This window comes from Nicotiana attenuata, unplaced genomic scaffold (genome assembly GCF_001879085.1).
Source record: "Nicotiana attenuata strain UT unplaced genomic scaffold, NIATTr2, whole genome shotgun sequence".
NCBI classification, from domain to species: Eukaryota; Viridiplantae; Streptophyta; class Magnoliopsida; order Solanales; family Solanaceae; genus Nicotiana; species Nicotiana attenuata.
The window spans coordinates 83,517-97,105 of record NW_017673141.1 but is presented as its reverse complement, the minus strand read 5'-3'; the positions used below and the strand labels follow the sequence as shown (position 1 = coordinate 97,105).

At 38.2% G+C, this 13,589-nt stretch overlaps 1 protein-coding gene across 1 annotated transcript; it reads left to right on the top strand.

Annotated features, from left to right (window-relative positions):
• Positions 1 to 913: 913 nt before the first annotated feature.
• Positions 914 to 8,021, top strand: LOC109215563. The gene is made up of 4 exons (XM_019379654.1): positions 914 to 951; positions 1,025 to 1,145; positions 1,516 to 1,566; positions 7,869 to 8,021. The coding sequence occupies exons 2-4, from the start codon at positions 1,047 to 1,049 to the stop codon at positions 8,019 to 8,021; spliced, it is 303 nt and encodes a 100-aa protein (XP_019235199.1). The 5' UTR covers positions 914 to 951; positions 1,025 to 1,046.
• Positions 8,022 to 13,589: the final 5,568 nt, after the last annotated feature.

Below are 13,589 nucleotides of genomic sequence, written 5' to 3'. Positions count from 1 at the left end.
TCTCTCAACAAAGTTGATGAGTTGGAGAAGGGCATTGTTCAAGTTAAAATAATTGGCCAATTAGTGGAGTCCATGCAAGTGAGTGAACTAACTTCTGTAGTATTAATTTAACTGGTGTTTCATGTTAAAAGTTGCAAAAATGCACATCTTTGTTTCTCTTCTTTCTTTGATATTCTGAAAGAACATCTTTTCTAGGTCTTTACATTACATTTCAAGTTTACTTTTTGCCTTTCTCTTATTTTATGGTTTGAAAAAGGGATTGACCATTTACAATATGAAAAGTTCTTACATTACATTTATCTTCTTTCTTTGATAAACAAATAAACAAACACAACAAACATCAAACAAACAATGTACCTACACTGTAATCTTAAACTAAAAAATGACAGAATATAAATTTCTGCTATGTAAGAAAGCAACTTATCCGTGGCAAAGTACTACAAATTGATATCAACTAATTCGCCTTGCTTGCGATCAACGGCATGTCGGCACAGTTCCTCTAAATCCTAATCCATATAATAGAGGTACCTATCCTTTCCTCATGTCAATGAGTCGCCACATGGACTATCTTTTTTATGTCTTTACATTACATTTCAAGTTTAGTTTTGGCCTTTAGTCCTCTTATTTTATGGTTTGAAAGAGTGTTTGCTCATTTGGAAGATGAAAAATTCTTCAATTACATTTATGTTATTTCTTTGATATTCTGATAGACCATATTCTCTGTGTCTTTTCATTACATTTGTCTTATTAATTTATTCAACAATTGTCTTATCAATTTATTCAACAGGAAGGTCCATGTTGGATTGTCGCAAGTATTGAAAATTTAGAACTTGGAAAAGGATGGTCGTATGTCAGCTGCAAGAAGTGTCAAAAGAAGGTGGATAAACTAGGAAACATTTATCAATTTCCAAACCCCAAATGTAAACATGAAGATTACTCAGCAGTTATTAGGTAAAAGCAGCAGCTCTATTTCCTTAATCCATCAAAAACTTACATTTATATCTCAAATCAAGTGTGCATTTAGGTACAAGCTTCAGGTTAGGGTAATGGATACTACTGGATCTGTTTCCCTATTGCTCTGGGACCGTGAAACCATGTTTCTCATAGGCAAATCCGCAAAAGAATTGAAGGAAGGGTTTCTTGAGGTATATCAACTAATTAAATTCATATTTGTTATTTGAAAAATTCTAACTCAAAATTTCATTCTAGAATACCGGCGCTGTTGATAAGTATCCCTATCCAGTAGAGCTAAACAATATTCTCCAAAGAAAATTCATGTTTAAGGTTATTGTCAAGAGAGAGAACATTCACCTGCAAAAGGAAGTTTATAGTGTTGTTAAGCTTACGGATGAGGAGCAACTGATAAACAAATATAGTCCTGATCAACCTCCAGATGACTTAACTGTATGTCATATTTGTTCACAAACTTCATAACATATTTAAATTGCAAATTTCTTTTATATTGCATAATTTGAATCATAATTTCAAACTCATTTATTTATTAATTTTTTATAGGAACCTGACTTCAATAATAATCAAGTCTTGGATGGAGAGAAGGAATGCGAGGTTGTCACGACCCCAAAACCCGGTCGTGATGGCGCCCAACAATATTGCTAGGCAAGCCAGACCCACAATCGTCCCCAATTCAACCGTAAACCTCAAAACTGACAATTTCAAGAGAATATAATAGTTTTAAAATAATAATCCAATATTTATCGAAGAATAATACTAAGAAAAACACGAAGTCTGATAAAACACTCCCAAAGACCTGGGGTCACGAGTCTAGAGCCTCTAAAACAATCTGAATAACAATATCTGAACGAAAATACTCAAGTCTGGAAATGTATATATAAATAAAACTAAAACAGGAAGAGTAGTCAGGTCCTGCGAACGTCAAGCAGCTACCTCAACAACTCTGATAAGCTCTGGGAAACAAAGACTGCTCAGCTAAGCCTCCAGTGTACCTAAATCTACACACAAGGTGCAGGGAATAGGGGTGAGTACTACCGACTCAGTGAGTAATAAGCATATAAAATGTCTGAAGATAAGAAATCCACGAAATACCACAAAGTAAAGCTAACACTAACAGTCCTACACCTTACTATGAACCAACAACAAAACAACTTCAAATATAACAGTCAAGTAAAATGTAATGATGCAATGCAATGTACATGACCGCTACGGCGCGTAGCCCGATCCATTTAACGTCGACGGCGCTCACTGGGGGTGTGTACAGACTCCGGAGGGGCTCCTTCAGCCCAAGCGCAATATAATCATATCATTCGCTGCGGCGTGCAACCCGATCCATACTCAGTCCACAATATGCATATGAGTCACGTAACAGATTCAATTAATTTCCCAATTTCCAATTTATTAAGAAGAATATACTTTAGATATTTAACTTAAGGAAAATAGACTTAGCGTTTCATAACAGTGATTAAACACAGGACTGAGATCAATGATTATACAAAGCATGCTATCACAATGACAATCATCCTCTAAGGATGCTACAGATCGGCACAAGGCCCCAAACACGGCAATAAGCCCGGACATATTCAATACAGGGTGCGTATCAGTCGCCAATATGGAAATATTCTTGTTCGGGATGGACTAAGTCTCAATCCCCAGTCATAACCAATCCCGCACCTGCCATGGGGTGCGAGTCACGCCCTAACATAGCGTCACAATGTGATAAGCCGGGGTTTCAAACCCTCAGGCCATCATATACACCAACTACTCACCTCTAACCGGCCGTAGAATGGTCCGCAATGCCTTTTCCTTTCGTATCAACCTCCTCGCGCGTCGAATCTAGTCAAAATCACAACGAATATATAAATATGGGTTAAAGAAACATAACCCAATCAAAAATACTCGAAAAGTACTAAAATTCACGAAGTTGGTAAAACCAGAGCCCCGGGCCCACTTCTCAAAAAATTCCGAAAATCACACCAACAGATTCCTCGTCTCGCCACGAGTCCGTACATATAAAGTTCGTCAAAATTTGAGTTCGTTTGACCTTCCAAATTCCACTTTTTCATCCTATTTTTCTCAAGCCCTAACTTAACCCATTTGATGAATTTTCCACCATTTTTATGTAATTTCTACCATAAACTCGAATATTTAGGCCAAGGAACTTACCTCCAAGTGATTCTCAGTCAAAACCCTCGAATTTCCTTGCCCAAAGCTCTTAAGAACGTCAACAATGGAGGAAAAATATGAAAGGGTCGCGGATGAAATATTATTTTAAAACCCTTCTGTCCAGGTATTTTACTCTACGCGAACGCGATGGTCCTCCCGCGTTCGCGATGACCAAATTATCACTCTGCCAAAAATGCCCTTCACGAACGCGGCTTCATCCACGCGAACGCGAAGGCCTGGGTCCTTCACTTACGCGAACGCGATCCTCCTTTACGCGAACGCGATGGTTCACCAGCTTCCCCTACGCGATCGCGAGGCCCCTAGACGCGAACGCGGAGGCCAAAGTTCCTCTTCCTCAAAATTCCTCTACGCGAACGCGTTACTCTGCATGCGAACGCGATGCTTCAGCTGCTAATACTACGCGAACGCGAACCTGCCTTCGCGAACGCGAAGGCCAAAACAGGTCTGCACTGCTGCTGCATTTTCTGCTGCAAATTTCAAAGTTTAAACTCCCCGTTAGCTATCCGAAATTACCCCGAGGCCCTCGGGACCTCAACCAAATGCACAGATATGTTCTATTACTTCATTCAAACTTGCTCGTAACATAAAAACACTATCATAAACACCAAAATCATCGAATTCCCACGGATTCAAGCCTAAGTTAAACTAAAACTTCCGAAACTTGCATTTGATCTAAAACCCGACCTAAACACCTCCGAATGATCTGAAACTTTGCACGCATATCCAAAATCACCTAACGGAGCTACTGCAACTCTCGGAATTCCATTCCGACCCTCGGATCAAAATCTCACCTACCATCCGGAATTCGCCAAAATCCAACCTTAGCCAATTCAAGCCTAATTCTACACCGGACCTCCAAATTAAATTCCGATTGCGCTCCTAAGTCACAAATCATCCCCCGAAACTAGTCGAATCATCGGAAATCCATTCTGAGCCTTCTAACTCATAAGTCAACATTCGGTTGACTTTTCCAAACNGGGGCTGAAGCCTACCGAACCTCTCCAACCGACGCTGCTCGTCATCCGGCATAGCTGGAACCACATGAGCTGGAGTTGGTGCGACTGGCGCAATTGGAACAACTGCTGCAACTGGTGCAGCTGGCTGAACTGGCTGAGCTAGAGCTACCCCAGGTGTCTGTAAGCCCTGAACAACCTGCTCGGGTGTGTGAGCATCGGGGGTCTGATGACCACCCCCAGTCTGAGAAGTAGCCACCGCTGTAGTAGCTGAAACCGCTTGAGCCAAGCCAGTGCAGACGGACAAGATCTGAGCCAAAGCCTCTTGGAGACCAGGAATCACGATGGGCACTGCCGGTGCCTGAACAGGTGCTGCTGGAGCATCTACAGCTGGAATTTGACCCTGAGCTTGGTCAACTGGTGCTGGAATCTGACCCTGAGTCTGGTCAACTGGTGGGTCAGTAGGTGCTGTCCCTGCTGCCCTGCCTCTACCGCGACCACGGCCTCTAGGTGGCAATGGTGGTCGTCCGCCACGTCCGTTAGCATGGGTTCTCGCCATCTGCGAGAGAATAGGATACAGAAATTTAGTTTTCATAATAACAAGCCGCACGATATGAATTTCAAGAAAGTGAAGTGTTTCCTAAAGGTTCTGTAGCCTCCCGAGGATAGATACAGACGTCTACATACCGATCCGCGAGACTCTACTAAATCGGCTCATGACTCGAGAGGCCTAGTAACCTAGGCTCTGATACCAACTTGTCACGACCCCAAAACCCGGTCGTGATGGCGCCCAACAATATTGCTAGGCAAGCCAGACCACAATCGTCCCCAATTCAACCGTAAACCTCAAAACCGACAATTTCAAGAGAATATAATAGTTTTAGAATAATAATCCAATATTTATCGAAGAATAATACTAAGAAAAACATGAAGTCTGATAAAACACTCCCAAAGACCTGGGGTCACGAGTCTAGAGCCTCTAAAACAATCTGAATAACAATATCTGAACGAAAATACTCAAGTCTGGAAATGTATATATAAATAAAACTGAAATAGGAAGAGTAGTCAGGTCCTGCGAACGTCAAGCAGCTACCTCAACAACTCTGATAAGCTCTGGGAAACAAAGACTGCTCAGCTAAGCCTCCAGTGTACCTGAATCTGCACACAAGGTGCAGGGAGTAGGGGTGAGTACTACCGACTCAGTGAGTAATAAGCATATAAAATGTCTGAAGATAAGAAATCCACGAAATACCACAAAGCAAAGCTAACACTAACAGTCCTACACCTTACTATGAACCAACAGCAAAACAACTTCAAATATAACAGTCAAGTAAAATGTAATGATGCAATGCAATGCACATGACCGCTACGGCGCGTAGCCCGATCCATTTAACGTCGACGACGCTCACTAGGGGTGTGTACAGACTCCGGAGGGGCTCCTTCAGCCCAAGCGCAATATAATCATATCATTCGCTGCGGCGTGCAGCCCGATCCATACTCAGTCCACAATATGCATGTGAGTCACGTAACAGATTCAATTAATTTCCCAATTTCCAATTTATTAAGAAGAATATACTTTAGATATTTAACTTCAGGAAAATAGACTTAGCGTTTCATAATAGTGATTAAACACAGGACTGAGATCAATGATTATACAAAGCATGCTATCACAATGACAATCATCCTCTAAGGATGCTACAGATCGGCACAAGGCCCCAAACACGGCAATAAGCCCGGACATATTCAATACAGGGTGCGTATCAGTCGCCAATATGGAAATATTCTTGTTCGGGATGGACTAAGTCTCAATCCCCAGTCATAACCAATCCCGCACCTGCCATGGGGTGCGAGTCACGCCCTAACATAGCGTCACAATGTGATTAGCCGGGGTTTCAAACCTTCAGGCCATCATATACACCAACTACTCACCTCTAACCGGCCGTAGAATGGTCCGCAATGCTTTTTCCTTTCGTATCAACCTCCTCGCGCGTCGAATCTAGTCAAAATCACAACGAATATATAAATATGGGTTAAAGAAACATAACCCAATCAAAAATACTCGAAAAGTACTAAAATTCACGAAGTTGGTAAAACCCGAGCCCCGGGCCCACTTCTCGAAAAATTCTGAAAATCACACCAACAGATTCCTCGTCTCGCCACGAGTCCGTACATATAAAGTTCGTCAAAATCGGAGTTCGTTTGACCTTCCAAATTCCACTTTTTCATCCTATTTTTCTCAAGCCCTAACTTAACCCATTTGATGAATTTTCCACCATTTTTATGTAATTTCTACCATAAACTCGAATATTTAGGCCAAGGAACTTACCTCCAAGTGATTCTCAGTCAAAACCCTCGAATTTCCTTGCCCAAAGCTCTTAAGAACGTCAACAATGGAGGAAAAATATGAAAGGGTCGCGGATGAAATATTATTTTAAAACCCTTCTGTCCAGGTATTTTACTCTACGCGAACGCGATGGTCCTCCCGCGTTCGCGATGACCAAATTATCACTCTGCCAAAAATGCCCTTCACGAACGCGGCTTCATCCACGCGAACGCGAAGGCCTGGGTCCTTCACTTACGCGAACGCGATCCTCCTTTACGCGAACGCGATGGTTCACCAGCTTCCCCTACGCGATCGCGAGGCCCCTAGACGCGAACGCGGAGGCCAAAGTCCTCTCCTCAAAATCCTTCACGCGAACGCGTTACTCTGCATGCGAACGCGATGCTTCAGCTGCTAATACTACGCGAACGCGAACCTGCCTTCGCGAACGCGAAGGCCAAAACAGGTCTGCACTGCTGCTGCATTTTCTGCTGCAAATTTCACAGTTTAAACTCCCCGTTAGCTATCCGAAATTACCCCGAGGCCCTCGGGACCTCAACCAAATGCACAGATATGTTCTATTACTTCATTCAAACTTGCTCGTAACATAAAAACACTATCATAAACACCAAAATCATCGAATTCCCACGGATTCAAGCCTAAGTTAAACTAAAACTTCCGAAACTTGCATTTGATCTAAAACCCGACCTAAACACCTCCGAATGATCTGAAACTTTGCACGCATATCCAAAATCACCTAACGGAGCTACTGCAACTCTCGGAATTCCATTCCGACCCTCGGATCAAAATCTCACCTGCCATCCGGAATTCGCCAAAATCCAACCTTAGCCAATTCAAGCCTAATTCTACACCGGACCTCCAAATTAAATTCCGATTGCGCTCCTAAGTCACAAATCATCCCCCGAAACTAGTCAAATCATCAGAAATCCATTCCGAGCCTTCTAACTCATAAGTCAACATTCGGTTGACTTTTCCAAACTAACCTTCTCATAAAGAGACTTATTATCTCATTTCTAACCGAACTCTATCCGAATTACTTCAAATTTTCCACACACACATAATGAAACATATAGAAGCATAAAACGGGGAAAACGGGACGGTAACTCCCGTAACGATGGGTCGGGTCGTTACAGAGGTAAATATATAACTAATTTGTCCTTTAACATTAAAGCTACTTTCATATCTTGAAGGATTTCTTTCTGAATAAATTTTCAGATTTGGAGTAGGTTTTTTATAACTTTAAAAGTTCTAGATATTCACTTTGTTTTTTCTATAGGAATCTATGAACACAGTATTAATATTTTTTAGATTATTCATTCTTTTGATTAAATTATTTGTAGGGCATAAATTAATAAATCTGTAGTAACTATATGTTCATTACTGATTTACACTAATTTTGTATTTTATATATGCAGGATTCCACTGAAGATAACGACTTAACCGATATTGCACATACACCTGCCAAGATAGGTATAACTAATGCCGCAACAATGGTTGAAGAAGATCCGAATGCACAATTGTCAGGAAATAAAATCAAAAGAGTATTTAAGAAGAAGAAAACAACATAAGGTGTTTGGGAATGTTACAGTTGGAGAAATGAAGAACTGTTTGATTAGTTAATTTAGTATATTATTAGTAGTCTTATTAGTTATGAACAGTATATTTGAATCATTTCACCTTTCTTCTCCTGTTTAACTTTTCAGTTTTACTTAATGTGGAGATTTCAATGGACAAGATATTTAAAACTTTTCATGGTCCTTTCTGTTATTAGAACTCACATTACTGTTTATGTAATTATATTTTAGTAAATAGTCAATATCCGAACAGAAAACTACGAGAAAACACTTGTTGTTCCAGACAATAACTTTGGACATATACCGAACATAGAGGTCTAAGTACACAAGACTACTTCAATTTGTTCCCAAACCAACAGACAAATATGCTTCTAAAATGGAAGAAACTACAAATAGCACCCATGTCTTTGTTTTCTTTTCCATCTCAGGGGTGCTTTTCATGAGTAACATTATCTTAAAAAGCTTGATTAGGTAAGCATATACATGATTCGCTTTCTTAGCTTAATGAAAACTAAAAATAGTTTTTTCTCCATAACTTTCAGCTCTTACTGAGAAATGTATTGAGTCTTGGAAACCAATTTCTGCTCGATGTCTCCATATTAGTACAAAGAACCATGCCTGTTAAAGGAGATACGGTAATGGAACACCAAAAGCCACTGACCCTACTCAACCTGGGGGCTACTAAATTATACCAATATGTTTGAAGAATATGCCTCATAAAGCAATGTCAAACCTAGCTATATTCACCTCGAGTATCTCCTCTAGAGTATATCACCTGAGTGAGAATACAGCCATGTCATCCTATAATGATTGTTATAAATGGCAATTTAATATGGAGGAAGCCTACAATCGAAATATCTAAAGTTCCCGCGAAAGAAGGCGGACAGCAGGACATGACGACACAAAAACTCCCTTAATAAGGCAAGTAAGGCGTGTGAAATAATGTTTAATTATCGATTTGGAATAATAAAATACTGTGATTTATATTAATTATAGAATTAATTAAAAAAATTACAATTAATTAATAATTTGCCCTTAAAAGCGAAAAAAGAGGCGCATTATTCCAATGAAAAAGAGGCGCAGTAATTGGCCCTGTTTCGTCAACTGCAATAAACACACGCCTTTACAACTTCTCAGCCCTACGACAGTTTCTACTCAACTAGACCACTTTTACCTTGACGCAGCAAACTGCTGAAGTTGCATCATTTGATTTTGTTCTTCATGCAACAAATGGCTGAAGTTGCATCGTTTGATTTTGTTGTTTTGAAGCATCTGCCCTTTTAGCAAACATCTGTTTTTCAAGTACTACACTGGAATAATCTTTTGTGGTACATTTTTGGTTCTCATGCTTCTGTCTTTGCTAAACCATATTGGAAATAAACTTCAGAAACAATAGTTGACAACTTCAATTGGTATGCTTAACTTTTATCTCATCATCATTTGTTGTTACTATTTTCAGATACTTTTAACTATTAACTTCTTAATGTTTACATCTACTAACAAAGAACTCGCAAAGTTATATTTCTTCCAATAATACACGCTACTTCAATTCTATCCTTCCTAATGATGTCATTTGATTTTAAGTTAACTTAGGGCTTATGCAAAAGATGGCTACTCACATTTATTTCATTAAGGATATAACAATTTCGAGGATGCAACAGAAGTTGAAATGTCGGGTTGTTCGTCTATGGGAAGCCCCGGATTGTTACAATTCAGACACTAATTTCTCCATTGAATTGGTTCTACAAGATGAAAAGGTATTAAAAATCAATTTCTTTTACTTACAATTATTTTAAGTAGCAAAATCTGCAATTGTTGTTATGCTGTTCGCGCATTTTTAAACCTACTTTCTCGATTGGTTGTAGAAGATTTCAATATACTACAATAATTCACTTTTTGTTCTTACAATATTTGGGTTAATAGTTCAATTATATAACGGACATAATCTGGATACTTATATAATCTTTAAGGACTTCTTTACTTAGCTAAAAGAGTTTCAGTGTAATTTCTTGCTCTCCCATCATTGTAAAGAAAATAATTATTTTTGCACTTTCTCGGTACTATTGACTAAAGGTACTTCTTTGCTTATCAAAATGAAAAGGATGAGGGCTTTTCTCAGTATAATAATTTTACTGTTTCGTTCTGTTTCATTGGAAAATACTCTTGAACTGATTTTGAGACTTGCACTTTTTTCCAATTTGTTTAAGTAGATATCATCTTTTTATTTAAAAACTGTATTTTCTATGGCTTGCACTAATTATGTTTTCCGCAATATGAATAAGTAGTTGTCTCAGCAAGTTGTCTAATAAGAAGTTGTATTTCAATTCTTCTGTCATGCTAAATTCTCTTTAAAATATACATTCTCTTCAAGGGACCTACATCAAATTCTGAATCAAATTGTAGTTACTTCAACTGGGCTACTGCTTCAACGTTTAAGGAAAAAGGAATGATAAACGGTTATAACTCTGCCATAATGAGAGCTTAGGTTAGTTAAAAGTTCGAAACTTTCTCACTCGAATTACATGCTATCTCCACATTTTTTTATTTTTTCTCAGCATGTAACCTTCTATTTCTATTTTGGTACTTACCCATTCTCTCTTTGTCGCTGTGTTTTTTCTTTTCTTCAGTTTCATAAAAATATTATTTCCTTTCATTGCTTCAGTGTTTTGCACCTCTGCCCATGTTGTCCCTCTTCATTCCACTTATTCCTTATGCTTTTACATTATTTGAATGTTGTTAACGTTTTGGCTATTTTCCTAATTTATGCCTTCTTTATAATCTCTACCTGTTTTTATCGAAATAATATTGAAAATACCAACTTCTATTATTACCGGAGATAAAATAAAAAATACCGTTCTCCGTTGTTAAGTTGTGAGTTGTTCGTTCTAAGTTCAACTATATGTATCTATTTAATGTGATTTCTTTTACGACGATCGGATACAATCTTCTATTGGCATGTCCGTGCTGCTTCATTTGAAAACACAACTTAATGAGTTTGGATTATATGTTATAGCGAACTTTAGCGTTTGTCACAAAAAATAGATTTGGCTGAACCCGTACGTAATTTTTGATATAAAAAGGCAATCCGGTGCACTAAGTTGTAGCTATGCGTGGGATCCGGGAAAGGGCCGGATCCACTTATACCAATGGATGTCTTTGATCGGCGGCCCTATGACCAATTGATAACTAAGGTTCATTTGGACGAGACTGAATTATTTGCTAAATTTAGCTTTTACCTCAAAATTCTAATAATTATTTTTTTCTGCCTCTCAATGTAATATATTATTATTATTTAGATGTGATTGGCGGAATTGTCAGCTTGGATTTGTGTTATTTTATTAATTCAGATGACATAGATGACTCTTGCACGACTAGCTTGATATAAAAGGGCAATCACATATTAATACATGTATAAACACATTATAGTAGGCTTCTCTGTTTGAGAATAGAGGCAATCTATCTTCTCTTAACAGAAGAGTGTTAGAAGTTATTTTTTGTCAATGTCAGCAGTAAGCTTAATTGTATTGTGTGACTGCGACAAAATTTACTCCTTACTTGAGATATCTTTGCATGAGTTTGGTATCTTTCAAAAAATACTTCTATATTTGATCTAATGGTTAGAACTAATATTCCTTTATATATTGTCAAAGAAATGCAAACAATTGCTACTTATTTGCTGAATTCAGGTTGGCTTAGCCACATGCGGAGTTGGAATTTGAAATTTAGTGGTTTCTGAATTTGCCGCATAACTCATAGTTCATTTTAGTTATTGGGTTCATTGGATTTGGCTGAACCCGTACGTAATTTTTGATATAAAAGGGCAATCCGGTGCACTATGTTCTAGCTATGCGTGGGATCCGGGAAAGGGCCGGATCCACTTTTACCAATGGATGTCTTTGATCGGGGGCCCTATGACCAATTGATAACTAAGGTTCATTTGGACGAGACTGAATTATTTGCTAAATATAGCTTTTACCTCAAAATTCTAATAAAATTATCTTTTTTCTGCCTCTCATTGTAATATATTCTTATTATTTAGATGTGATTGGCGGAATTGTCAGCCTGGACTTGTCTGTCCTTTGGATGATAGAACAGTGAATTCCCCACAGAAAGAAATGCAGCAATGCTTATTATCTCCGCAGACCACTTCTACTTGTCAGAGGCAATAATCATCTTGGACAGCATGGGATCCAGAGGAAAGTCAGCCATTTTTTCACCCACTTTGGTTCACTTACCATCCTCATCAAGGGCACTAAGCTTAAACAACAGCTCCAGGGATTTAAGTAGAGCTTCAGTTGTTGGACTATACATGAAGTCAAAGTTCATCAAGTCTTTAATCACAAGGCTCTTGAGTAACATGACGACATTTGCAAGGTTGATCCTTTGTATTTCTAGAACTGTGTTGTCTTATTAATCCTTCATGTAGCTATCACTGCTATGTCGGTAATTGGCATAAAATCTTGATGAGAATTAATGTTTTGATTGTATGAATTTCATCTAAGACTTAAAACTGTTATATAGATTCCGCTAACCAGGATTGAGTATTTTTGAGATCTTGATTATCCATGCGAGTCGTCGTTTATATCATCGACCAACATAACTTAGTTGCTCATGTTCTCATATACTTCTGATCCAAAGTACAACACATCAAAAGGTGTTGTCTTAATTACTGTGAATTATAGATGTGCTTAACTTTCCTTTATTTTTTTTAATCATAACTTGAGACAAAAAATTTTACTTTTTCAGGTGGACTAATCTCTTTTAAGCCAAGTACTTTTGTAGCAATATACATCTGTTTCTAATATATCCCTCCGCTCTTTTTCCCTTTAAAATTATCTGCGCATATAAACAAGCCTATTGCAGTAAGTTCATTTCTGGGAAATAAAAATCTGCACTTTTCTTGTGTTTGTGTTAATAACATAGCCCAACAGAAAAAAAAACCCTTGGTCACATAATGAATCATGAAATACTGCTTTCAACCTTTAACTTTCCATACTGCAAAAACATTATCATAATTCTGCAACACTGATAGAAGTTTACGTAATATATAGAGCAAGATTTCTTACATACTAACACATTGTTGCTTAGACATGAAGAACTACTAACAACTCCTTGGATACAGACAAGCAGAATCCTAACTATATGTATCAGCCGCAAACCAATTTCTAAATGAAATAACAGTTGTTAAGTACGTCGCAATCAATACAAACAAGAGGGCACAAAGATTATCAATAACAAAAGACAACTAAAGCGTGCAAAAAGGTTAGAACTTTTTTCTGTTTTCGTTACACTTTTAATTATAACCAATTTCAATATGCAGTTTTTAACCCCCCACGTTAACCCCCCACGTTTTCAACCCTCTACTTCACATCTCCCTTCACAAATCCTCCCCACTTACCCACTATAACCACTTTCCCACTATATTAATCACATGATATTATAAAAGGACATAATAAAGGAGGCGTTAAAACAAGAAAAATTCAGAGAACAACGAAAAACAGAGGAGAGTCCGACAATATTACGTAAAAAAAAAATTCTGCAAAATCACGATAGCCTCAAGTC

What these genes read in the sequence shown, in the direction of transcription:
- LOC109215563 (XM_019379654.1), top strand. Translation starts at nt 1,047, where the DNA reads ATGGATACTACTGGATCTGTTTCCCTATTGCTCTGGGACCGTGAAACC. An exon ending in TGAAGGAAGGGTTTCTTGAG is followed by an intron (nt 1,146 to 1,515) that starts GTATATCAACTA and finishes AATTTTTTATAG; the next exon opens with GAACCTGACTTCAATAATAA. An exon ending in ATGGAGAGAAGGAATGCGAG is followed by an intron (nt 1,567 to 7,868) that starts GTTGTCACGACC and finishes TTATATATGCAG; the next exon opens with GATTCCACTGAAGATAACGA.